Here is a 27,461-nt window from a genome sequence, read left to right on the forward strand (position 1 = left end):
TGATGATCAAGCCAGTATTGCCACTTTAGTTAGTATATTACTTATTCTAGTTGAAACAAAAAAGAAAATTTTAACTGTACAATCAAGTAGAAGCGATTTTGTCTTGACATAATGTCCAACCCAGAGTGCAATATTTGTTTAGAAGCGAATTTAGTAAACAAGTTGAGAAATCACTTATAACGATGTTATACCAAATCAACTGATAATAATAGTAATAATCTATAATAACATTAAGTTAACAAATCTAACTATAAAACGAACATTTTCTAGGAATGTATGGTATGTAGAATAGCATCTGGTGGATTTTGAGCATAGCATCTGCTGGGTAACTTTCGCGACCTCCTGGCAGCACTGAGCGTCAACGTGAGAGAGCGTGCCTGTGGTGCATAGAAAGATAAATTTATTTTACTGTTGGTTCTGGTATGGTAATCAGTTTCTGAGATTGTAAGTATTTATTTATATTTCAGCACGAGTAGCAGGTGGAAATTACTGTGCTTTTAGAAAATAAAGTTAGTGATAGTATTATTTTTTTTCTTGATAAATGATTTGTTTCGTATGTGCCATATCAACTCAGTTCCAAAGCCGGGGGTCTTGCACGCATTTCTAACATAATTAAATTTTCACAAGAAATGTTCATAGAGGTTAAGTGTGGAAAATTTTTTATGTAGAATGGAATCATCGGGATCGAAAAGTTGAAGGATCACAATTCAGCAGACGACTAAAGTGACGGCATTGCTCGAGCAGACTGTTCTACAAAATTTTGACACATTTCTTACATTTTGAGGTTCGGTATTTCTTATAGCAGAGTACGCACTAAATGAGGAAGTTCTGTTATTACTTGCAGATTGAGTTGAGGGCGCAGTTTAGGTACAGTGTGGACCTATGTCATAAAAACTACAGTGCATAAAACGAACCAACGTTTGCTAGATGACCACTAAAAAGCACAAATGCTAAGCGAGTCATGGCAGGAGCGCAACACAAGAGCCCGAGCGGAAGCAAGGGGGGGTGTCCGTAGGGAGCACACGGACGGGGATAATGAAAAAGCAAGCTTACTCAGAATTCTTTCACTATCACTCAAAATTCATTTCAATATGCTGCGCACTGACAATTACTTCTATTCACTCTCATTCCTTTAGAAAATATGTTTCACATCGTATTTTACGTATAAATTTTCTTTTTGGTAGAACCGTCTGCTCGAGTAAACCCAAAGTGACTAATTTTGGTGCAGGTGCAGTTTAACAATACCAAATTTTGGCTAAACTTCCGCAGGTGGTGGCCCGTATTAAACGCATAAGCACCTGATTTTAACGTTGTATTACAGTTTAGGCCTAGTTATTGATATTTTAATATTACGTAGATTTACTCCTATTCCATTTCCATCGTTCACTCTTAACTGTTAATCACAACGGTTAATCTTCTACAGATGGCGGCGCCGGATAGGAGACACATGAACCTGTTGTTAACGTTGTATTACTAATTATATATTACTATTTTAGTAATACCTTACCTACAATTACTCCTGTTTCATTTCCAATACTTACTTGACACTGTTAGTCATGAATAAATCTTTCTTATTTTCATGCTTCGGTTAATCTTTCCTACATCCGTATATATCTATGTAGTAGGCAGGATTATAGAACGCTGGTTCGTATCCATTGATTTGTAATGACAAAAATAATGAACCTGGTTAGTAACGCGCCTTCACTCGCTTTCGCTCGCTCGGCATTGCTATGAGTTGAATGTTCAGCTTTGATAAAGAAAGGAACCAATCTGGTTACTAACCCACCCTACCCTATGTGTACGGACCAGTATTCTAGAACCTTCCTTGTATGGCATTAGAGCGCAAAGTTAGTCGTGCAGGTTTACTTTGCCATACAACTCGAAAGAATTGATGACATATTATATATTAACTGATGTCCATTTCATTGTCTCCTAAACGATTTGCGTTTTGCGACATGGAAGTATCTTACTTGGCGAAGATAAGATTTAAGTAGGCTATCGGAAGTAATTTTTGAGAAATTAGGTCTTTTACGTTTTCCGTATATATGCAGCGTCCGGATTTATATAACTTGTTCCTTCTGACAGTTTCTTTCCTGTGTTATTTTCCTTCCTGCACGTGGTCATAGCAATCAGGCAAGAACTATTTCTAGGGCAACAGCACATTCAGGCAATTGTAGTGGTTCATTTCTCTCGGTCTGGAATGTAAGCATTTCCTTTTCGCATATTGCGAAATTGAATATAAACAAATGTACATTGTTTTAATCGAATGTCAACTTGCGTAGTGGACCTACTGCTTATTGAGAACATTATTTTTAGGTCTCTTTTGTGTAATTTTATTTTATGAAACGAAACAGATTTACCTGCAGTGAATAATTTCGTGTTTCCATACTCCACGCAAAATCTGGCAACACAGTAGCATTAAGCACCACGTGCGTACAGCCAGCTATCAGAAGGGACAAGCAGTATCACTTGCAGTATGGATGGCCACTGAAGGCCTATCTAAGCTGGTCAGGGAAGGGCGATGCTGGTGGGCCGGTGGGATAACACGCGGGTGCGTCCGACGGGAGCGGGCGCTTCTGGAATGGTGGGATGATACGCTTTAACCAGGATAGTGAAAACAAATTTGTTTTGGCAAGCATAAAATATATCTGTATTACTTTGCATTTAAGTCTATCGCCTTCAAAGAAAAATAAAGTTCTTTGTAAATATGTCTTTTCATGCAAAGTACCGTTATTGAATTTTACCTGTAATTCTTCCTAAATGTGGTGTACCAAAAGTAAAGCAGCACCATATTAGTACCGTCCAACTATTAAAGTATTCCAAAGTACACAGTACTCAGAATGTACTAAAACAATGAATTCTTGTAGCATTGCGTACATAAACTTCTAGAGGAGGTTTCTGAGTAGTGCTTCTATCATACACATGTCCCAGTGAAATAATAATGATAAAAGAAATCAAAATACTTCTTTCTTGCGTGATATTCAAATGCTTCCTAATATTTATGAAATTTGTTTTTCTTTTGGCATAACATGCACTAAATGAGGAGCACCGTTACTAGTTGCAGATTGACTTGAAGAGGGCTCAGTATAAAATACAATGTGGATGTATGGCATAAGAACTACAGTGCTTAAAACACGAATCGACTTGTGCTAGGTGGCCAAGATGTACAAATGAAATGCCAAGTTAGGGCAGGAGTGCATTAGAGATGGCCAAGGTGTAACGAAAGGATGCGTCCGTAGGGCGCAGGCGCGCCAGCGACGGCGGGTATACGCGTAAACGAGAATAGGGAAAAGCGATTATATGGCGTAAAATGTATGCATTGCGTGTTGCACAGCTTTGCGACATTTATATGATAAATTTGGACCCTGCCTTGACATAGCACATCATTTTATCATGCCTTTCTTACGGAATATTTTATGATAGTCACACAAATATTCAATTAATGACTCATTGTCTTTCCTGAACTGATATAACATCTGATGTCGTATTTTTGTTTTCACACATTCTGTACGGAACACACGTGGCGAACGAATTGCGTAGCCTGGAGCAGCTGTTGACGGATACCGAACGGCAGTTTCTGGGGATACTACTTCAATCTGCTGTGAAAAATAAATGTCAAGGGTTAAATAAGCAATCCAAGATAATGTAAACATAGTTGAGTTTATTTTTCTGAACTTTGTAATAGCTGAATATGTAGTAGTAGTTTGCAGAAACTTTTCCTTGCAGCCCTAGTAAAACTTCCTAATCAATAGTTTGGCCCGCGCTAGGGTCAGGGGCGTGAACACTCCTTTTATAATTACTGAGTGTTTTCTGTGTTACAAAACAAGTAGCAACAAATGGCTCAGTAATTTCTTCCGAAATATTGAATATTAACGAAGTTTCAACAGGAACGCCGGATGCAAAATGAGTTTCTTGTATGGTGTGTTGTATGTATTCTTCACTAGGGGCGTTGTATTCTTAAGTCAGTCAGATACTGACGGAGAAAGAAGTAGTATTATTTTCAATCTTTCTCTTCTTTTTCGGTTGATGGCCCTACTTGTTATGCTGTGTAACAAAACTACAACCTCCCATTCGTTTTGAACACTAAGACGAAACAAGACATATTCTTACACAGTGAAAAAATGGACGACTGCACAGTGATTCGAACCCAGGTCTTGAGCTTACCGTGGTGATTCATCAGCCACTCCTCAGTCCGGTTCCTGAACAGCCATATATTATCATTCTTGGAAGTCAGTTTTGAGTTAATCATGCCACATTGATTGTACCACAGTTCCTTTTGTGCTTTGATGACCAAGTGTCTGCATTACAGAACCCCTGTCACGGTTGAATTAATATTCATATCTATGTGGTCCGACATATCTACGTAGCTGAACACCGAGTTCGAAGTATAAGGTAACGTCGGAAACTGACGAAATTACATGTAGTTCCAGGTATTTTACATTATCATAGATATTATTTCTCTAGAATATTACAATTTTAGAGTGAACTTTTATTTCAAACTTTATTTATTTATTTATTTATTATTATTTCACTTTGATAGCCTGTGATGGTGACAGATGTCCCTAGTAAGAGTTAACAGTATGAGATACAGATCTGGCAAGGTCCGGCATGGATCTCCCAGTATTGCACTGGCTGCTGGGGGAGAGATGCCACCTGTATCTCGGTAACCAGCCTCGCCAGCTGGGCAAATGTCAGGTCACATTGTTTTACAAATATTTATTTATTTCTAAACTTTCAGGTACGCTCTGCACAGACACATTTACACGACTTCCGAGTAATTAATCTGGAAGGCGTATAATTAAAAATTCCATCGCGAAACTCGAGGGAAAGTTCTGGAGAGACCTCAGTCCGGATTCGAATCCAAGATCTTTCGATTGCGAAGCAGTAACACTAGTCTGCTCCCCATTTGTTTTGAGTAAGACTGAGCACAAATTCTGATTTGAATCGGACTCTGAAATATTATTATTTTAATTAATGTTAATAATGTTCCGTGTTCAGTTCAGTAAGCAGACCTTGAAAAATCCAGTCGTGAGTGGCGAACACCACCATCGTGAACGATCTTTTTCATTCGACTCAGTTTTGGTACACCGCTAAGTAGTTTTGTTAATTTTGTTATTGTTTCCCGCCAAACATGTAAACTTGGTTCCACCTGTGTTTCGTATTTGGAATAAAAATCTTACTTGCAGATGGATACTCGCCCGTACGCCATTGTCCTTTTAAAACTGCCCATACTGTCCAGTTTGAATGAAATGAAATAAGCAAATAAATATAGACATAGTGAAGCATAGAAATTTTGATCCGGAATATATTTTGTTCAGTGCTACTCCTGAATTGGCTTGCACATACGTACCCTTTTTCACAGCAGCAGATGTCGCTCTTTTATTTTATTGTGAATAGAGACATGCCAATAAACAATAAATAAATAAATGTATTGATATGTTTACTATGTCGCAAAGTGATTGTTTATTCGTATAAACACTGTGACTGCAAAATAGTCTGACTAGTACTTGCAAGCAAGAGTTTTCAATAACTTTTATTTTGATCAGTTTAGCTTTGTGATTGTTGAATAGAAGTCATGTGAGACTCAAGCCAGTCTTAGTGAAACAGATCATTCTGGAAAGGAAGACTGTTCAATCAGGAGAGGCTATTCATAAACTGAGTTTCAGCGGATCAATGATCGTAGTTTGATTTTGGCAGAGTATGATCATTTACACCTACTTTTCATTGTTATGAGTTTAAATAGTAGCAGCTTAGTTGGATCGTTACACCAGTGGTTTCCTGTAGCCATACGTACTTGAATTTTATTTCTAGTAGCTGGTTTACTTTTTCAGTTAAAACTATTCTGTAATCTGCCTTCTAGTTGATTTGTAGAGCTCTTTCGTGGCTAAGCGGTTAGCGTACGCGCCGTTGGTGTGGAAGACCCGGGTTCGATTCCCGGCGGTAACTCATGTGCCTCGGATTCCACGTTAATCAATAGGTCCCGTCTCATATGGCTCTGCTGCAGAAAGGGACGTTAAACTCAATTAACTCAACTACTTTCCAGATGATTTGCATCGTTTCGTATCAGAAGAGGAGAAATTATTAATTTGGAAAATATATTGAGTTTCAATCTCTGCCCATCCTTGCTATTTTGAACATCCTTTTCTTGCATCACTTAATTTTTGATTACTGATTGTAAATTTCTCTTTTTATAGGAAAGGGTAAATCATGTTGGACATTCGGCCCAATCATACAATCTACATCAACAACTTAAACGAGAAGATAAAAAAGGATGGTAAGTGGTTCTTCTTTGTTGCTGTAGTGAACTCTCATCAAAAAGATTATCAGAGAATCATCCTCAGTGTTTGAAGGGAAAAATATTGTAGCTAGTTTATTCAAGTGAGTCCGTCCATCCGGAACCAATTCTACAAGGTACTTCGGAAAGCTAATTCGGTAGAATAATTCACATACTCCCAGATGAATCAATTCACGTCAATAGAATAGAATAGAATAGAATATTTTTATTGTCGTTAAACAACATTTGTTGCAATAGACAACGTCAAGAGATTATACAAAATATATACATTGAATATATAAGTACATAACTAGTCACTTTTTATTTTTTAACTCTTTCTCAAATTCTAAAACGCTATACACATCTGTTTCAATGAGCCAAGATTTACAGTGTTTCTCGAAGTTTCTATTACACATACCACGAATTTCTGTAGGTAGAAGATTATACATCTTCATCGCAGTGTATTTATAACTCTTTTGTGTTTTATTTAACCTGAAATATGGTGTATCGAGGTCGTCTCCGTATCTTGTGTCATAGCAATGAATTTTATTTCGGGTACTGATATTTTCCAAGTTTTCTTTAATATACATGAGACAGCTATAGATATACATTGAGGGCACTGTCATGATTTGCATCTCTTTAAAGAAAGGTCTGCAAGAGTCATTATCACGTAGTCCCTTTAACACTCTTATTGCCTTTTTTTGCCATTTAAAAACGGTTTGAGCACCAGTTGAATTACCCCATAATAATATACCGTAGAGCAATAGAGAATGAAAGAAAGCATAATAAGCTGACAGAAGTATTTTTTCACTAACAACAGTTTTTAGTTTACGTAATAAATATATAACTCTAGATAGTCTTCTACATAGATTTTCAGTATGTATGTTCCAGTTTAACTTTGGATCCAAGTGGATTCCTAACAATTTTACAGAATGACACTCATTCAAATCATGTATGTTGTTATTAAGATGAAAATACAAAACATCCGTCTTTGATTCATTTAATAGCAGCCTATTACAATTTAGCCATACTGAACACGCTTCTAACATTTGAGTGTTTTTAGTTTGAATATTTTTTAAATTTTTATCAATGGTTAAGACAGTTGTATCATCAGCATACAAAACACTGTTAAAAGGAAGAAAACTTGGAAAATCATTAACGTAAACTAGAAAAAGAAATGGCCCCAGGACACTTCCCTGTGGTACACCAGTTGTTACGTGCAAAAATTCTGAAATTGAATTACCAACGCGAACAGCCTGTTTTCTGTTACTGAGATAAGATTTAATCAGAGACAGTTCTTTTTCTCTAACCCCATAATAATGCAATTTTGAAAGGAGTATATCATGTGACACTGTATCGAAAGCTTTAGTTAAATCTAATAGTGTTGCACAAACATTCATATTATTTTCAAAACAGTCTAATACTTGTGATACTATATTTTCAACAGCTTTAACTGTGGAACGACCTTTTCTAAATCCAAATTGCGAGGAATGAAAAAGCTCATTCTCTTCAAAGAAGGTTGATAGTTGATCTTTGATGGATTGTTCAAAAACTTTCGAAACTATCGGTACTAAAGAGATTGGACGATAGTTTTTAACCTCATTTTTATCATCCTTTTTATGTACTGGTACAGTTATAGTATATTTTAGGCAATCTGGAAAAATTCCCTCAAAGAGCATCCAATTTAGTAGGTAAACCAAGGGTTCTATTATTAAGTCAATATTTTTTTTTCAATAAGTTATTAGAAAGTCCATACCAGTCTTCGCTACTGGATACTTTCAATTTATTGACAACTGAGTAAACAGTTCTGGCATTTACGAAGTTCCACTGAAAGTGAGACCTAATTTTATTTTTACATTGTAATGGTAGCATACTACTAAAATCTATTTAGTTACCCGTATTTTCCGTGGAATCGTCATTAATCTCACTTACTCATATTTATAAAGTATTTATTAAATTCACTTGGAGGTATACATGTTCTATCTTTTGTAACATTGTTTCCAATTTCTTTGTTTATTATTGATCAAGCTGCAGAGCATTTATTTTTTGAACTATTAATCCATTTCTCATTTGCTGCAATCTTTGCAGCCTTGATTTCTTTTCTGTACATTCTTTTAGCAGCTTTAAACTTTTCTTGATCTCTCGTTGATCTCGTCGTCTTAGCTATGTCATATAAAGTAATTACTCTATTCCTATGTGTTTCAAGCTCTCGCGTATACCACTTTGGAGTTCTCTTAGTAGGTTTATTTAAACAAACATTAATCTTTTTTGTCTTTTCTGGACAGCACTCATTTAAATATTCTTTTAATGTGCCCAGGAAGTTTTTAAAGGCTTCTGTGATGCCACTACTTTCTACAAGAAGATTATTCCAGTCAGTTTCTCTTAACCTAGATCTTAGATTTTTTACATTAGTCTCACCTAATAATCTAATTTTCTTGGTAACGCAGTAGTTTCGAGTCTTTTGTGATTTCACTGGAAACAAAAGCCATACTCCTTCATGGTCAGACAGTGAAGGCTGTACAGTGCCACATGATACGCTATTCTTTTTTTCATTGGTGATAATATTATCTAAACATGCTAATTCCCTTGTAGGTTCGTCATTAATATAGTAGAAATTATGAGACCGAAGGACATTACAAAGCGTTGCTTTTACATGTGTATTTTGTAAAATATTAATATTTATATCCCCTACATAAAATAATTTGTAATTTTTGTACTTACTGAGATAGTTATCTAATTTTTCCCAGGCATTGAGGAAAACATCCACATCTGATTTAGGAGTTCGGTATACAGATACAATTATTATTCCTATACTTTTAAATAAAATACCAACTACTTCAAAATTTTGATTGATGCAAAATTGGTGTAGATTAAGAACAGTATATTCAATTAATAATTCCTTTTTAACATAAATACTTACACCACCATGTATTGATGTTTCTCTACAGAAAATGGTTGTTACCTCATATCCCGTTGGTACGTACATATACTTCTCATCAGGCGTGAGCCAGTGTTCATTCACACAGAGTATTTCACAAGGAAAGAGGTCTAAAAATGTTTCAAGTTCAGCAAGCTTATTTCTTATGGATTGTATGTTTAAGTGCAATAGGAGTAGAGCTTGCATACCTATATCTGTGCTGCAGTTTTGAATCCAGCTACCGTTAGTTTTAACTTTTATTAAACCATTTATATCAGTAAAATCAACAGGCTTTGTTATATTTGAGGTTTTCACCCGTTAATATTCAGTTAGATTATATTGTAATTATTAAATAGCTGTGTGTATATAATGGGTATACAATTAATATAGCATAAACAGTGCCATTATTTAATTTAAAAAAAAAAAGGGGTATGTTTAGTACAAGGGGTCCAGAAGCACACAAAAAACGCAAAATTTACAGGAGAAATGAGTGATACAAGTACTTAGACGTAACATAACGTAACCAAATCTAACCTAACATAAACTAACGTAATATTAGTAGAAATAAGCGAAATTATATCATTTTTTTGGAAAATTATGCGGGACTCCTACACTAATATGACATAAACTAAACTAACCTAACTTAAACTAACCAACCCTACCCCAAACTAACCGAATGTGAGCAGAAATTACCAAAATTGTAACATTTTTTGCAAAAAAGAGCTGGACCCCTTCTGCTAAACATAGGCTAAAAAAAAAAAAAAAATTGTAACGAGTGAACTTTCTGAAGTAGAATTATATCGTGTGCTTGTACAAAATTCCATAAGCAGACAATAAGATAAATTTAGAAGAATTCTCCAGTAACTACAATGTGGTGAGCTAGCAAATGTCCGTACGTATTACAGCCGAAGACATCTTCCGTTCTTCCTTCTGCACCTTTCAGAATTCGACTAAACTTGAAGTTTGAACGCCTCGTATGAGCATTTTAGTCAACCACTCCCACCTGTTTTTCTTCTATTCTAGGTCAAAGAAGGAAAGAAAAAAATAAAACTGTTTCATTATTTTAAATGAAAAGTCTAAATACCAAAGTTCGTCTCTAATCTTAAGGGATTCCGAAACAAGAACATCGGATACTAATTGTAACTCTCACTTCACTCTCATTCCACACCAAATTTCTGAAGTTCGTACTTAGTGGTCTTTGTTACAAATCCTATGCACTATCTAAATTTCAAGTTTCTATATTAAACAGTTTGGCCTGGGCGTTGATCAGTCACTCAGGAGTTTTCTTATATATATACAGATCATAATTTTTGAGTAAAATGAAATAATAGAAAAAAATGGCCGTTTTCTCTAATCGTAGAAAGTAATTTCATTGCCTTACTAAAATTTAGCACACGCCTAGGCAATTTGAAGATGGCCGTAAATAAAAATTCTGCATTAATTGAAATAATCATAAATACATCTAGAAGATTTAGCAACGGTGTTAGATCGAAAATTTGTATACATGAAAATATATTTCCAAATTCATACCAAATGAGCGAGGGCCAGAACATTCAGGACACAAAGTGTTTCGTTGAATCTCACATTCATGCCTAGTTATGTGTTCTCTGAAATCGAATTTATCATCTGAATGGTGCTGATAGAAACTTAATGAGGACTGGATCATAAGCTTGAGTGAGAGACCATCCAATCAGGGGAGAGGGAGGCTACGGTAGCTCATCTATGGCGGCAGGTGTCCAGGCCATGTGGCTTCGTGATGCACAACATCGTGTCCGTTGATTTTCCATTGCCTCCAAACTCATTCCAACAGTTTTCATAATCATTTGTCCCCTTTAGGTTTTTTTAAAAAAATGTAAAACCTAAATCTAAAAGTTAAATTTCATCCAAACTACTTAGACATTGACGTTTTTTAGTTCAACAGAAAATTTTATAGCAAAGTATCGTCAATTGCTAGCTTCGCTGGGTTAAAATAAGAAAAATTAGTAATATTTTCCGTTAGTCAGTCAGTTTTACTGAAGCGCTCTCTGATAGACGATATTTTTTGTCTTAAAAATTAAATATTTTTTTGTCGACTGAATTCGGATTTAAACGACACCTCGAGTTTCACTGTTCATCTCACCGACCCGGAAAACTATTTATTCTATACTAATATCGATCATTTTTATGTATTTCCCTTCTCCCCGTCCTTCAAGTTGCGGGGCAGAATTTTGATTTAAACGGCATCGGAAGTGTCACTGTTATCTTAAGGACCCCGAAAACTATGAATTCCACACTGATATCGATTATTTTATATCTTTCTTCCTCCTACTCGCCAAGTTGTGGGCCTGAATTTCCATTTAAACGGCATAACAAGTTTTACTGTTCATCTCGGCTACCCCGAAAACTTAAGGATTCGACACTGATATCACTCATTCTCGATCGTTTTATATATCTCCTCTAAGTTGCACCGTCAAAATAATAATGATAATTAACATCCCGGACCCGAATCTCATCTATGTTGAAAACTTGATCGAGATCGGTTGGGTGTTGGAGTTATTACGTCAGGAACATAGTCACTTTCAGTTTTATATATATATAGATTATAATTGCGGTTCCCTATTTTTGTATTGGAAGAAGATATATTTTATAATGAACTTAGATTTTCTGCCGGTGTGTTTAATATATTTCTCTTTCTTTCTTCTTTTGCAGAGTTAAAGAAATCCTTATATGCTATATTTTCCCAATTTGGTCAGATTTTGGATATTGTAGCCCTAAAGACGTTGAAAATGAGAGGCCAAGCATTCGTAATTTTCAAAGAGATAAACAGCGCCACCAACGCACTGCGCTCAATGCAAGGATTCCCCTTCTACGATAAACCAATGGTAAGTTTCTCAGAAGCGTGTTTAAGAGTTAAGTTATTGTAGACATATGCTTGGATTGCTATCCAGCTTTGATTTTCTTTCTGAAATGGGTTTTAAACTTTCTAGTATCAATGTTTCATAGCAGCTGTTTTCTAAAATATAACAGGAGGAGTAAATAACGATTCGTGTAGTATGTCTGGTAAAGTTAAGCTTACATTCCTCTTATTTCTCGCCTGCCAGTATATACGGAGGAAATCGAAAGAAAGAAAGAAAAGAAAAAAAATACTTTAATTTTTCAAATTCCTGATAGACGTGAAATGACCCACTTTTGTATAAAATGAACAACATGTGAGTAATTAGTATTCCAAAATAAGTAAATAAAAGTTGGACTAAAGCAAAATCTAAATTTTCTGACTCATGACCTTTTCAAAAGTATTGATTCAATTAAGAGATGGCCAACTTCGCCATCTTGACGTTCCGTCCCTCTTTTTCCTTCCTAACTGAATGCTGTACTCTTGCTATTAGCATACTGTGAGTATTGGTGGACGAGGAGTGGTAATAGGATATTCATAAATGATGGATTTAACTATGTTCTGTAAAGAACTAGCAGAGGATTACAAGTCTTCAAAAGCATTTGCAAAGGTTGTAAAGAATTACGTGTAGTGAGCTTGTGTTACTTAAGTGAATATGGGTTTTAGTGGATTAGTACTACAATAGAAAAAAAAATGTAAGTAGCGCTTTCGGAAGACCCTGCTTCCATCTTCAGCCTAAAAACAATTGGAAGAGGATTTAAAATATTCTTGACAAAGCTTGTAAACGATTTATTAAGGCAATTTGTTAGAAGTTTCAATACACTACATAATTTATAGTCAATTTATATTGGCAACCATACTTAGAGCTATATGGTGGATCTTTCACGTCTAAGGGCCGCGGTGGCTCAGTGGTAGAGCATTCACCTCTGCTGCATGGGGTCCCGGGTTCAAACCCTGCTCCCGCCAAGTGAACTTTGTGGTGGACAAACACCGTGTGCGTGGGTTTTCTCGCGGTTCTCCCGTTTTCTCCCACTTTATTAATTCCACCATTTCATTCATTTCTCATAATCACCGTCTCCTTTAGCCTAACCGACATAACCGTGGAACGTAAAACTCAGATTTACTTTCACGTCTAATCTCATCTCATCTGGAGGCTGTATATTTAATACGCTTTTGTCTGTGCTTTCCTTATGGCATTATAATTTCCTTCTGCAATTTTCCTTTAAAAAGAAAGAAGAAAAAAAAAAAGAGCAAAGATCTAGATCGTAGAGGTTAACTAGGATTCCAAGTAAAGTAGTTCTTACGTTAAAACTGAGCAGCTTATATTAAATTGTTTTCAATTACAGTGCTTCTATTGCTCTTTTTTCGGATTATATTAACACATTCTTTACTACTTTTATTTTCTATGAAAACTTCTAAAAATTCTAAGTTATTAAAACTCCTGGTGCCTTTGGCGTGGGAGAGACTGGTCGATTCCCGGCGGGAGCTCGTGTAGTTGGGATTCCACGTTAAGCTGTAGGTTTACATCTCAAATAGCCTCGCAGCTGAAAGGGACGCTAAACCGAAAATCAAATAGTCAAAACTCGTGGCCAGTAATAAAAAAATATTTTATCTCGGAGCTTCCCAAATGAAGCCAAAATTTTTAGGACAAAACGGTCGGGTAGATGGATGCTACAGTGTGTAAAAGAATCTTCGAGAATTTTAGCCAGTTGTTTTCTGATGCATGCATTATTACTACTTGAAGCTTTTTAAACAGTTTTAGAAAGGAGAACCACTGATCTATGTATATCATTGATAATTTTCTCCCTCGTCAAGAGTTCGTTATGTCATTGAATTTAGTTCAGTCAATATTTTTTAGTTTACATTAAGAAGTACTGAACGCAGTTAGACCATAAACAAGTAAAGTTAGGAAGAATGAAAACTGGAAAACTTGCTTTTTTTTTTTTTTTTTTTTTTTTAATGCTCGGAATGATGATTTATTAGAAGGCCATAGAACATGCTTTTCAAATCCACCGTTAACCAATTTTGTTATAATAAACTGTTATTGTAACTTACGTGAGACATTGTCTTGTTCAGCCATTACTTCATTCAGATGAGTGAAAGATACTGCAAAGGAACAAACCCCAGTTTTTATGTATTCTCAGAAAGAAAAGTAGCAGAATTGATAATGTCTTGGAAAACATAACAATTTATAAATATTATGCAAATTACAGAATCATCTCTCATTTTTTATTTATTTATTTATTTATTTATTTTTTTTAAAGAATAAAGTATGTAGGGTATATGTATGAAAGAAGATATACAGTGATTCTATTTACTCCAACTTTTTGAATCAAAAGATCCAATGTATTTTCAATCAAAAATTTTCCTGTATGCAGGAGAAGTACATATAATGCAGTCAAACCCTATCACTTAACTCAGTATGATATGCTTATTCCGTAGAAAATACGAAAACTCGATTTAGAGGCCGCTCAAAAATTTTGTGATCCCAAAACTAATTATTGGCAACGGTTGCAATCTTTTGATCCATTTTCAGGTTTCCTAAAATTCTTGTTGACCAAACATTCCTATTTTTCCTACATTTTGATCATTAAAAGTAGTTTGAATCTCTGAATAATAATATCGCTTAAATTTTCCGATTTACTTGCTCGGAAAAATATATACTTAAACTAAAAAATAAATTCAGCTTCATCAATGTGAAACTTCCGTCACTGTTGGATGAAACAAGTACCATAGAACTCGTAAATTATTACACGACAATAACAATCGTTAAACATTTTTTTTTTTTTTTTCAGCAGAAAGACATACGGAGAATATACTACTAATACCATTGTTTCCCTGTTACAAACATTTAAAAATCAAACAATGCTGTTTTATCCTATTACTGTAATTATATCTCCCGTGATAGGGATTTTTACCTATTGCACTAATTAGTTTTTTGATCGTTAAATCGCCGTGACTAATACTTACATGTGTTCTTTTGTTGTAGAGGATCCAGTATGCGAAGACAGATTCCGATGTGATAGCCAAAATGAAAGGAACGTACCAGGAGCGGCCAAAGAAGCCCAAGCGTGGCGTAGAGGATGTTGCCGTGGAGTCGAAGAAAGCAAAGCGAAAGGCAGCCAAAGAACAGGCCAGGCAGCAACAGCAGGTGACCGCTACTCCTGTACAGCCTGGTCCAGGGCCAGTGCCGTCTTATGGGCAACCTATATCTGTACCGCAAGGTAGAGTAATTTCTTTATACTTTGAGCGAAAGAAATCTTGCCGAAATGCATGAATTTTGCTTCATTTTATTACATATTACACCTTTGTGTTAGGATTATATCTTTACGTTTTGACGTCAAATAGATACAGAGATCGAAATTAAATACAGTGACACTGCCATTGATGTGAAGGAAATTCTCACATTTCACAGTGAGATAGTGGATTAATCTATCAGTCTCTTTCCACATCAAAAAAAATCGTCGTAATTCATACATGACCTGTTTGAAAATGGGAAATGCTACTTAAAAAGCAAAAACATCTGTCTGTTAGTAACACTAATATGCAAACTACAAAACATGTAAAAGTTACGGGTTGCATAATCATCTAGGCGAAACCTTTATATAGGCCTATTTCTTATTATGAACGCAAGACACTTCAATATGTTAATGCCGGTTATAGCAATGGTGAAGTTGGGCACGTTTGGATAAATTTATGACTGCACTTTTTATACTACTTAGAGGATACTGAATTTAGTCTAACTATTTTTAAATATATGCGTCCATGAGATGATAAAAATTCTCAAATTTGAGATACTTATCTATATTTCAATTTTTAAGATCACCTTTGTCGCGACCTCATGCGGGGTATATTTATAAATAGTTCATTTGAACCCAGGATACTCAAATTTGTATAAAACCAGTAACTGAAATGCATCCAGACCTAAGTAGTTTTACTGTTGGCATAAGCGATACGTAAAAGATCCTTAAAGATCATTATTTCTCGTGATCCCATGGGCGATTATGCTTTAAAATAATGCCATTCTATTGCATAGTTAGTATGAAAAGCGCAGTTACAAATGTATCAAACCTTGGGCATTTTGACCATTGCATTATCGGTACTTCAAAGATGCTAAGTTGAAGATTATTTTTCCCTTGACCTTATGGGTGAATGTTTTTAAAAAGTCCATTCGATTTCAGTTTCCTCAAATTATTTTAGTAATTCTTATCGGACTATCAGCCAGGTGAAAGTATTGACATACCACGTTTCGAATGCAGACTTCGCATTCATCTTTAGGGATTGTAAGAAAGAGGGCGGAGATGTGAGCATGCATATATGGTGACTGCTTAGGGGTAGAGCTACGGATGAGGGCTTGTGAATCTCCACAGATTAGAATAAATTACGTAATTAGAAATTTATCTAAGCATGGACACTATATACTAAAGTTCATTCAACGAACCTTCTGATCCTGATGTAAACATTGTAGAATGGTATTACTCCGCCAGTCATCGAATGATTGGCTATCGGTCACCGCTTCTTTCGAGAAGCACGTGCTTGTACCCTGTCGGCGATTTGCATATTCCCCGCACGCAGCCATATTGTAAACTGTGATTCGCGCATAAGGTGGGCCAAACCCAGTTTCTACGCATGCGTATTCTCTTTTATTGCATTAATTAAATTTAGTTTTTTAGATAGAGTGTTGTTTCTGTTATTTTACTGTAAGTAAATTGTATTTCTGGTAATGAGCCTTATAAGCAACGAAAACATTGAAAAACAGCTTACTTGACAATGGACTATTTTCTTGTGCCGCATGGATGCGGCAAGGCTCTTTAACCAATAAAATGAAACAATCACCACGTGTATTTGTTTACATGAGGTACTGAACGTTCCTTGAATGAACTTTAGTATAAGCATTAGTTCTTTAGGGAACCTACTGTGGTCTTGGGAAAGGCAGTTTTTTTTTCTTTCTTTCTTTCTTCAAGAATTGCCAGACATTCAAGTGAGATCTTCAACCATTTACGATATATTCTTGGGTGTGTGTAAAGAGGGGTATTTCTCAAAGTGTAAAAATTGAGTTATCTAGCTACTGAGAGAACTCATATTCTTCTGCGCCGGCGTGTATATGATCATTGTCAATCATTAAATCTCATGAACTTTACTAGTTGAAAAAAAAAAATGGTTCGGACGTTTGCATGTTGCATTCATCTATGTGATATGTAAAATTTCTATTTAGGTAATCAAAAATTACATGGAAAAATATTTGTGTACAACAAACAATTTACATGTGTAATGACACGACTGTGCCACTATATTTAATGTTAGTTCCTTAGGTTCCAGTTTCTTTGACTTTTTAACAACATTTTAAATAGAATCGATGTATGTAAATATGTATTCTTTTTTCTTGTTTGGTCCTTAAATAAAAAAACTGTATTATTCATAAAATGTTTTAATTGTATTTTTTAGTGGGAGCCGTAACATCGTCGACTGTGCCTGAACAACCACCAAACCAGATTTTGTTCCTGACCAATCTTCCAGAGGAAACGAATGAAATGATGCTGTCTATGCTGTTCAACCAGTAAGTCCTTTCACCATCACTTCTGTACTTTATATAACTTTCGTCTGAATACTTTTGCATTTTGACTTTTGCTTAGGGGATGAGAATAGAAGGTCTAAGTCTTTATTCTTTTTTGTGATGTAATGGAGAGAAACGTTTCGTAAATGGTTTCAATATTTGATCACCTCATGGCAGTTGTGATTTGCAGTAGGAACCTTTAATTCGTAGTCCACAGACCTTGTGGAGTCTTCGAAGACTGCTGTATTTTCCGGGAATTGAGAACTGAATTCTTATCCTAAGGATACACAGTATATTCAGATTAATTTATTTTCCTTTACTTGTGCAGCATCAAAGCATGACCAACCCTAGGCAATTTAACGCCCCATCCCTTTCTCCAGAAAGAACATATCTTAAAAACAAAAGATGTTAAGTATGCTACCTCATCATGAACAACGAAGAGGAGGGAAACGCACTCGCACTCAGAAAATCGTAAACAACAAATACAATCTCGTTGTGTCTGATTTTTCTTTAAATAATAATGTATTGTATTAGAAAAAAATAAAGCCGAAACACCTACAGAGGAAAGATCCTTTTTATATCCTATCTTTTAGATCCTTTTAATCCTTTTTATAGAATTCAATATTGAGCTTCCAATCTCAATATATCAGTTTACAATTCCAGTACAACTAGCTCTTTTACAATTCCAGTACAACTAGCTGATTTTCCTTCTACATCTGTTGAATTTAAAAAAAAAAAACAAAAAAAAAAAAAAAAACTAACTTGTTTCTACCTTGAATGATAAGGAAGTTGTTTATGACAAAGACGACTAGTTTTCATACCGAAACTGTGAAACTAAATAGAACAGGTGTTTGCTACTGTTCGAGAATTGAGTTCTTGTATTTGACAACAATCAAGGAATTCGTGCTCGGATTTGTTTGACCATTTACTTTTAACACTATTCATGTGACCTTAAACTAATGCCACTTAAATATGATTTATGAGTGTAGTATGTAAATAGAAGGTCAGCTTAGTAAATTTAACTACCATGATCATGAAGTATGTTTCCAACAAGAAATATTTAAAATAATATACTTAACAGATTTTGCCGCTTAGTGGAAGTGTTGCACATATGGTAGAGCCAGGCCTGCATCAAGATTACGAAGAACGGAGCCTAGTTCTTAACGTGGTCTCCGAACCATGCGGGGACTCAAGTTTGTACAAGATTGAATATGTTTCTACTACATTACATTTTTTGATATAGGTGGCAAGTAGCTTTGAGCATTTTTTTCAAGCTACTCCATTCTTCTCTACAGAAGCTGTCGGTTTCCTCTCGCTTCTTGAGTTAATCTGGTGAGCGCTTTAACAAAGCTTCTGTTGTTCCGTATATTGAGCCACACTTTTAAGTTCCTTCTAGATTTCTTCTATACATCTCTTTATTTGGTCCGTATAATTCAGTTGCAGATTTCCTTGGGATATTTTGCCTCCTCTCATTTTTCCATATGGGGCACTGTAACTCAGTGATAGATCGCTTACCTCTGGTGCGTGGGGTTTCTAGTTTGATCTCCGGCTAAGTAAGTTTGTGGTGGACAACATCGTGTCCAGGTACTCCCACATTCTCATTCCATCATTCACTTGCTTTAATTATCGTCTACCTTAGCCTAAAGGACATAAGTGTGGAACGTTAAACTCAAGATTTCATTTTTTAAAAATTTTTTCCATAGTCATTTTCATGATTCCTCTTTATCTAATACTGTCTGTAGTCAGTCTCTCTCTCTTTTCGAAATGGTCTACATTATAATCCTTTTTTTCTGGTACAGTCTTTCATTCGATACTTCATCTACCTATCTGATTTTCAATATTCTTTTTATTGCACCACATTTCGAAGGGTTCCATTCTCCACTTCTACTTTTGAGCCATCATAAGAGAAAAAAGGATCGAGTTCGAGATTTCAACGGATTTACATATTTCATGGACCCTACATGCCGGGTTTTTTTAACTGTGAGTTTGTCCATCCTGATGTGTGTACACCCGCCTGCAGAGTCATTTTTCCAAGATAAATCCATATAGTTCACTCTTAAGAACAAGTTCTTTTTGGACGATTTTTCTCAGATTTTGTTTATACAGGGTTCATTGTAAAAGTAATGAGCATGATGCTACCCTGACTCAACAATCCACTGCAGCGCGCGCTGCCGGCGCGGAAAAAGTAGTGGGTAGTCTGTCCTTCCAAACGCGCCCGGAGTCAGTCTGCTGCGAGCAGTGACAGCGTGTGGATGTCGATCCGCGTGAAGCACGTTTTTACAAGTTGTAACACGGCACGATGGAGGGTTCGCTCGAACAACGCTACGCCATAAAATTTCGCGTCAAGTTGGGTAAGAATGCTACGGAAACTTACCAGATGCTGAAAAAGGCCTACAAGCAGGAGTATTTGTCAAGATCCCAGGACAGAAAATGGCACAAGTCGTTCAAGGAGGGTCGGGAGGAGGTCGCCGACGAGCCCCGTTCTGGACGCCCAACAACGGCCAGGACCAACGACAACGTTAACCGTGTGCGTGAAGTGTTGCGCTCAGACCGGCGTGTGAGCATTCAACAAATCGCGGACACCCTAAACATGTCAACATTTGCGGTACATGGGATAGTGACCGAGGGCCTGCAAATGCGAAAGGTCTGTGCGAAGCTTGTGCCGAAGGTGTTGACGAACGAACAAAAACAACTTCGAGGTTTGCGCTGCAAGGAGTTGTTAGCATTGTATGAAAGTGATCCGGACTTTTTAGACTCGGTCGTAACTGGAGACGAATCCTGGATGTTCGAATACTATCCAGAATCCAAAAGGCAGAGTGCGGAGTGGCACACCTCATCCTCCCGTCGCCCCTAAAAGGCGCACATGAGCAAATCCCGAATCAAAACCATGCTCATTGTCTTCTTCGACGTTCGAGGAATCATCCATTTCGAGTTTGTGCCACCAGGACAACCTGTCAACGCAGGATTTTATCTAGAAGTGCTCAAGAGACTAAAACGCAGGGTCGCCCGCGTTCGAAGTGACATCGAAGACTCAATGAAACTCCACCACGACAATGCACCAAGTCACACCGCCTTCACCGTCATCGACTTCCTGGCCCGGAGCAGAACCCCAGTGGTCCCCCACCCCCCTTATAGTCCTGACCTGGGTCCTAGTGACTTTTTTGTTTCCCCGTTTGAAATGACACCTCAAAGGAAGACATTGGGACTCCGTGCAGAACATTCAAGCCCATGTTACAAGGTTTTTAAAAGCCATTTGAGCCGAGGACTTTAAAGATGCTTTCCAGGCGTGGAAAACACGTCTCCAGAAGTGTATCGATGCAGAAGAATCGTATTTTGAGGAATTTTAAAGATTTGTAACAATCGGAACAATAAAAGTTTTTCTAAAGCAATGCTCATTACTTTCATAATGAACCCTGTACTTCAGTATTGTGAAAAAAATCTGCTTAGTTTATTTTTGGTGTGATACAATTTTTCAGAAAGTGTTCATGATATTTTATTTATATTTCGTAAATATTTCATTATCAATACTACAATTTGGCATATGTGATTTCTCAGGAAAAGTTCGTTAGGGATAGTTTACTCTTAGGGGTGAGATTTTTCTGTAATAATTTTCTCATATACAACTCTGACGATTTTGGTCATATTTCATTAATTGCCCTAAAATATGGTATCAGTAGTTTCTGATGGAAATGGCTATAAGCTGTAGTTTACTCTTGGAAGTGTTCCGAGAATATCTTAAAATTTTGTTCATATTTTATAAGTAAATGTTTACATTAATAATTGCAGTATAACGTAATCAGTGTTTTTTCTAGGCTTACTTCTGCGAGGTTAAGCCCCTCCTAGTCAAACAACCGTCCCCCGAATTAAGAACAATTCTGTTGCGACTATCAAAATAACAAAATAGTATCCCAGTACAGCCCCTTGAAATTTATATTTTGCCTCCCAGACAAAGTTTTCTGAAAGAAATGCTGAACATGATTTCATATAAGAAAGTTTAGTGCTGTGGCCCGCAACATTTTTATTCTTCTAAAGTCTATGCAACGCCACAGTACAGACTTTCATTACTTTAATGTAGAAGCTTTTGTTTAATTACATTATTGTTAGGGTTAACCCCGAAGCAAAGGCGATGTATGGTTAGAACGATAGCCATGAAGGTTTGTGGTGGAAAACATCGTATTCGCGGATTTCCTTTCACTTCATTTCACAAACTTTCCAATCATTTGCTCTTATTTATCATTTTTAAAATTTTTTTTTTTTAGTTTACACAGTCTAATCATGTAACATTAAACTAAGGATTTCATCATTTAATATAATTTCATTGCTTATGTATAATAGTTTTTACAGAATTTGGATTAATTATATGAATTGCTTATATTTACATAAAATAAAATAAGCTGTGAACAAGGCTGAATGTTGTGCTGAAAGTATATTGTGTGTGTCTTGGGTGAAGACCTTGTTACAATGCCAGAAGCATCAGAAATATCCACATATACATTAAATACCTATCGGGAACCAAGATGTGCTTGGAAGATAACTTAGTGTGGTAATTAAATTACCATGGATATTTTGACTTTTACAGAGATAGAATTTGTGGAGTTTCGTCTTAACTAATATTAAAATTGGGCAGCCATCAGTCTTGGCCAAGATTCTTGTTCTTCCATCGTACAAGTCTACCTACTAAAGTGCTTACAAATTATTTTCGTAGAACGACCCTTTCAGTGAACTTGGTTTACCCATAATGTCCGTCTGTATTGGAGGGAGGAGCAATAAGGGAATGTAAGGTGCGTTGCAAGTGATACGTCCATTGCATATTGGACTAAAAACATTCGTAAAACAAGAAAAGTATGATGGGATATTTAGTAAAACACTGACAATAAATCGCAGTAAATCAAACAATTACTACGTATATCATATGGCAAAATGGTTAGAAATACTAAAAACAATGTTTATACGAACAGGTGCGCTGTTGCAAAATGACACGATTATTGTATACTTCTGTACCCCATGTGTAAACCATTTTTCATTATTAGTTTAAAAATGCGAAGAAACCTGCGATTCACTAGTTCGTATAAAGTGGAAACGTTAATTGGATTCCATGCAGCAATAATAGCATCTTTCCAAGACTTGATATTACCGTATTGTCTAGCTCCAGTCGTCGTAACACACCCCAAATATTTTCCATTGAATACAGGTTCGGTGTGATTGTAGGCCAATCCATTACATACACACTTTTGTGTTAAAATTATTATTTGATAGAATTAGCTCATCTTTAATACCATTGTCCTATTGAAACATCCTCAAAGGTCCACTAATCACATTAGCGAAGGGAAGCGGGTTATCTTATGGCGCAATGGGCTTCATACGACAAGAAATGAAAAATCAGATTTGTCTTACCATGGTGTATCGAACCGACCCCAGACCATTATTGACTTACCACCCTACTGCCTTTTTGGAAAAGATCTGATCCTTGTCTCTGGTATCATGTCAACAATATGCCCATCCATCTGGCCCATCTAAACATCAGTGAAGGTACTCGCTTCCTTTTCTCCTTTCAGATTACATGCTCTTTCACCCAACTTATTCTTTCCTCTTGAAATCGTCTATGAGCCCAGGTTGGACTTTCTTTTTCTTGTATTGTAACACGTTGCAGTACTACACAGCGTGGCACAAAGTTGATTTATGAACGTTAGTGGCTGATTTATGAAAGTTAGTGACAGTTGTCCTAGACTTGTACTGCACCACTAAGCTTACAAACCACATCTCTTACTTGTCTCTGCATTACAAGTGAATTCTTTACACCATAATTTGCTCCCAGGTTCAAATTATTCACCACACACTCGTTTCATAGTTATGACTCGGGCTGACTTTCCGTCATACTAGAAGCTGTGATTTGCTCATATTCATAATCAGAGATAGCTGTCCTCCGACCTATTTTCCTACTTGTTAGTTCTACATACCCAATATTGTCTTCTTCAATCATAAATTTATTTTCCATCTTGCAAGGGCTTATAGTATAGCATCAACAATCTTCACCAATGTAAAATACTGCCATTAACACATGCTAATGGTGCTGTTTTACAACATCGAAATCAGGCTTTTCAATGCTTTCCTTGGTACTAGTTAACAAACGTAGAATTACGTTGTCAGTTTCTATGCTAGAAGGTCAGAGTTTTCGTCTCTTCAGTCGTGAGTTAGAGAATAACACCAGTTGCCGTGTCATTTTGCAACGCGTGTCAGTATTCATATGATTGCTGAATAGAATTAGAGTGAGAGTGAAAGAAGCAACGGACTTTGAATTACATGTTTTTTTCATTTGTTCTTTAGATTCCCTGGCTTCAAGGAGGTGCGACTGGTGCCTAACCGACACGACATCGCTTTCGTCGAATTTGATAACGAGATGCAGTCAGCTGCAGCGAAGGACGCTCTCCAGGGATTCAAGATAACGCCGTCGCACGCTATGAAGATCTCATTCGCCAAGAAATAGGCTTCGAACTGTTTGTGTGTGTGTGTGTGTGTGTGTGTGATTGTGTGTGTGTGTGTGTGTGTGTTACACGAACTTTCGAAGCAAAGTGAATACTTCTAAGAAGTTAAAAACGTTAATTCTACACATGGTCTTGCTTTTAGCGTCATCCATTTGGGATTTCCAAAAAGATTTGTATTGAACAGTTGGTTTGAAATGTTCATAATGTCAAGAGTTTTTTAGTTTTATCGTGTTAATTTTTGGATGAGTTCATCACCTAGACTAGTGTTTTCTGTTTTAAAGAATTACACACTTTTGCTACGTCTCTGGAAACTTATGTCCAAATAGTGATGTGTATGCCTGAGATGTTGATAATTAGATTCTGTCTTGAGATATGTGCTTTGTCGAGTTTGTAGAATTGGTCAGATTAATGGGTCACTCTTAATTACACTCGCAAATTAATTGCTCTTTGTACGCGAAAAATTGTGAAATACCAATTGGTACTAGGTTTATTTTTATGATTATTTCGGTTACTTTCGTGTAATTGTCCGCTTACCCTTTTCAGATGTGTTCCGCACATTTCTTGAAAAAATTTCTATCCTTAGTTTCAAATATGGTCTTCATTTGGCATCGTGGGATTATTTTTTTCACGTCATTTTTGTGCATATCTTTGCGGTTTTATAGTAGTTCTAGGTTATAGTATGTTTTAATCACAGATATTTGTATATGGATATGTGTAGAAGTTCTTTTTAGTTTATCACCTAAATATCTTCAATGCGAACAAAATATCCACAGGGCTAAATCAAGATCACATACTGAAGATTAAGTGTTTTCAAGAGATGTGTTGAACATTTTTGAGTTCTAACCAGCATCTCAGCAGACGGTTGCAGCTAGGTATTTGAAACGTTCTAAAAACAAACCAAGCTCTGATTGGTGATTAATTTATATATTTTTCATTTATTAAAGAATACGTACTATGCAGATTTTAACATACTTTTAGTATAGTTCTAAAATGAAAATGCACATCCTACGTGGTGCGTTGTATTAGTATCAAACTCACTGCTATGATTACTTATCCGCTTAACATTTTTGAATTCTTATTGAAGGATGGTTCTTTTTCTATTCACAGTTTGGTTTAACTATAATAACTTTAAACTGTATCTGAACTGAAAAAAAAAAGAAAAAAAGATGGATTTTTATCGTAAGATAAGATTAGTTTCAAGCTTCAGCATGTTTGAAGGTCTTGCTGAGTTATATAAGATACAAAGAATAATATGTAAGTTTTTGTACATATTTTCAGTAAAACTGAGTTATAACGGGTTACTAAATGAAAGTTCGTTATTATTTTGTTCGTTTGTGGGTAGTGAATGTTGCGTTCACATTTTTGTAGGGTTGATAGTATGTAAGAGAAATCAGTCAACGTTGAACGAAGTAGCTTCAGAATTTCGCTAATGAACACAACGTAACGAATATGATATGATGTGAAGAGTTGTCATTTTTACTGTTTTCTTTCATTATAATTTCATTTTTCCTTTGACACCAAACTTTCAAGCAATACTTAAGTATTCCGTTCTTCCCTACTTCTTTTATAGAGAATCTGTTCCCGTAAGTCACGAAAAGTGTGTAAATAAACAAAATAAAATGTAAAAAATAATAAAATATGCATTATAATTTGCAGAATTGTGTTCTTATTGCAGAAAGATCATGAACGGTAATAAATACCTTTAAGACAGGTTTTGGATTATAAACACGTTTATGAAAGTTAACATTTCTATGAAAGTTCTGTGAAGATAACAGACTGAGAGCATTGTATGTGTTACATAAAATAAGATTTTCACTACTGACTGTGTATTTTATTTCTTAAAAAAATAAATATATTTTCTCGCGAAATAAACTTATTTTAAAATTTGCTTTATCTATTTTCTCTTTCATAGAATTACAATGTAATTGATACAAGAACCTTCGTCACTAAAGCATATGTTAAGGAAATAATTTCGGTGTACTTGAAGTGTTCTTGTACAGACCTAATTCTTGTATTGAAGTGAAAATACATTTTATAGAGCAGACATTTACAGTTGATAATAATTTGGATTGTTAGCTCCTCACACAGAAGAAAGATAAGTCATCGCTAGCTTTGCTGCCAACAACCAAGGCGTAGTTGATGGTTTTCCAGGTACACTACTCCTGAATTCATGACTAATCTAACGCTGCCAGCTTGGTCTTCTGTCTACATCATTCCCTTTTTGCTTCAGTCTGTCCTCTTTCTCTTGCCTTTGATCGTAAAAGCCAACTCTTACGTCTCACATTTGGAAGTTGAAAATTACTGCTATAGGGTATACATCCAGACAGGGGCGCAAGGGATCCACCGGTTCGAACTTTCCCCCCCATATTCATTTTCTTAATAAAACTATACTTCTTTAACAGGGAAATGATTGATGCAGCATGAAAACTTAATTTTACACTTCACCTGTACTGTTTCTCTTACATAAAAAAAAATCTGTGGAAATATTTTACAATTACTTACCGTCTTTTCGAGTGCAGAATAATACTCGTTTAATACTACATAGACGTAGTGGTGTTTAGTATTGGAGTCTTCCCTCCAGAAAAAAAATTTGGACCCTTTCCAACAAAAATTTCTGGGTGCTGCCTGAGAACACCAGCATGGCTACGAGCTTCGAATGACAGATCATTTACCAAACATTACGCCTAAAACACTGGTGGAAACAATTTAAGAACAGTCAGTAGGAATTAACGAACGTAGTCCAAAGTTACTACAGAAGGTGTGATAAGTAGTACTGATCCGAACATACGTAACCTTGGAATATCGTGAACATGTTTTACGGGGTGTTCGAAAACATAAAGTAGAAATTTCATTTTCATGTGCACCAAGGAGTACGTGACGATGAGCAGGTATCAGCGACAATTGTGTAAGAGGAATGCGGGAACGTAGGAGGCCACTGGCGGTAACCATAAACGATACTTCCGTACGCTCGGAACTACTAAAATTGCACAATAGTTGTTGACTGGAGTCACCCTGGCATTGTAAACGTACTGTAGTCTATACAAAACATTCCCAGACTACACTCGTCGCATTACTATTCTGTTCCCTTCCAATTACTAGCAGCGTCCCCTGTATCGTACTGGGTGTGGAGTCACAAGAAATACACCCTACGTACACATTATCATACGAAAATCGGAGAAGGAAGTACAGGAAAGATGTTACCGAAATGAAAATGTTGTGTTATATCTGTCGGATAACAAGAAGAGAGGATGAGGGGAACAACCAAGGCTATACAGATATCTAAGACGACTGCAGTAGTATTGTCATCTAATGTGAACAAATCACTGTGGCCAGGAGAGTGTTGGCAATAGAAATGAGTGGGG

At 36.1% G+C, this 27,461-nt stretch overlaps 1 protein-coding gene across 1 annotated transcript; it reads left to right on the forward strand.

The window, feature by feature from the left end:
- The first annotated feature begins 311 nt into the window (after nucleotides 1-311).
- On the forward strand, nucleotides 312-25,987 carry snf (U1 small nuclear ribonucleoprotein A snf). Its single transcript, XM_081766847.1, has 6 exons — nucleotides 312-444; nucleotides 6,195-6,274; nucleotides 11,880-12,052; nucleotides 15,053-15,287; nucleotides 17,509-17,620; nucleotides 23,942-25,987. The coding sequence occupies exons 2-6, from the start codon at nucleotides 6,208-6,210 to the stop codon at nucleotides 24,099-24,101; spliced, it is 747 nt and encodes a 248-aa protein (XP_081622973.1). The 5' UTR covers nucleotides 312-444; nucleotides 6,195-6,207; the 3' UTR covers nucleotides 24,102-25,987.
- Nucleotides 25,988-27,461: the final 1,474 nt, after the last annotated feature.

This window comes from Thermobia domestica, chromosome 7 (assembly GCF_964235325.1).
Source record: "Thermobia domestica chromosome 7, izTheDome1.hap1.1, whole genome shotgun sequence".
NCBI classification, from domain to species: Eukaryota; Metazoa; Arthropoda; class Insecta; order Zygentoma; family Lepismatidae; genus Thermobia; species Thermobia domestica.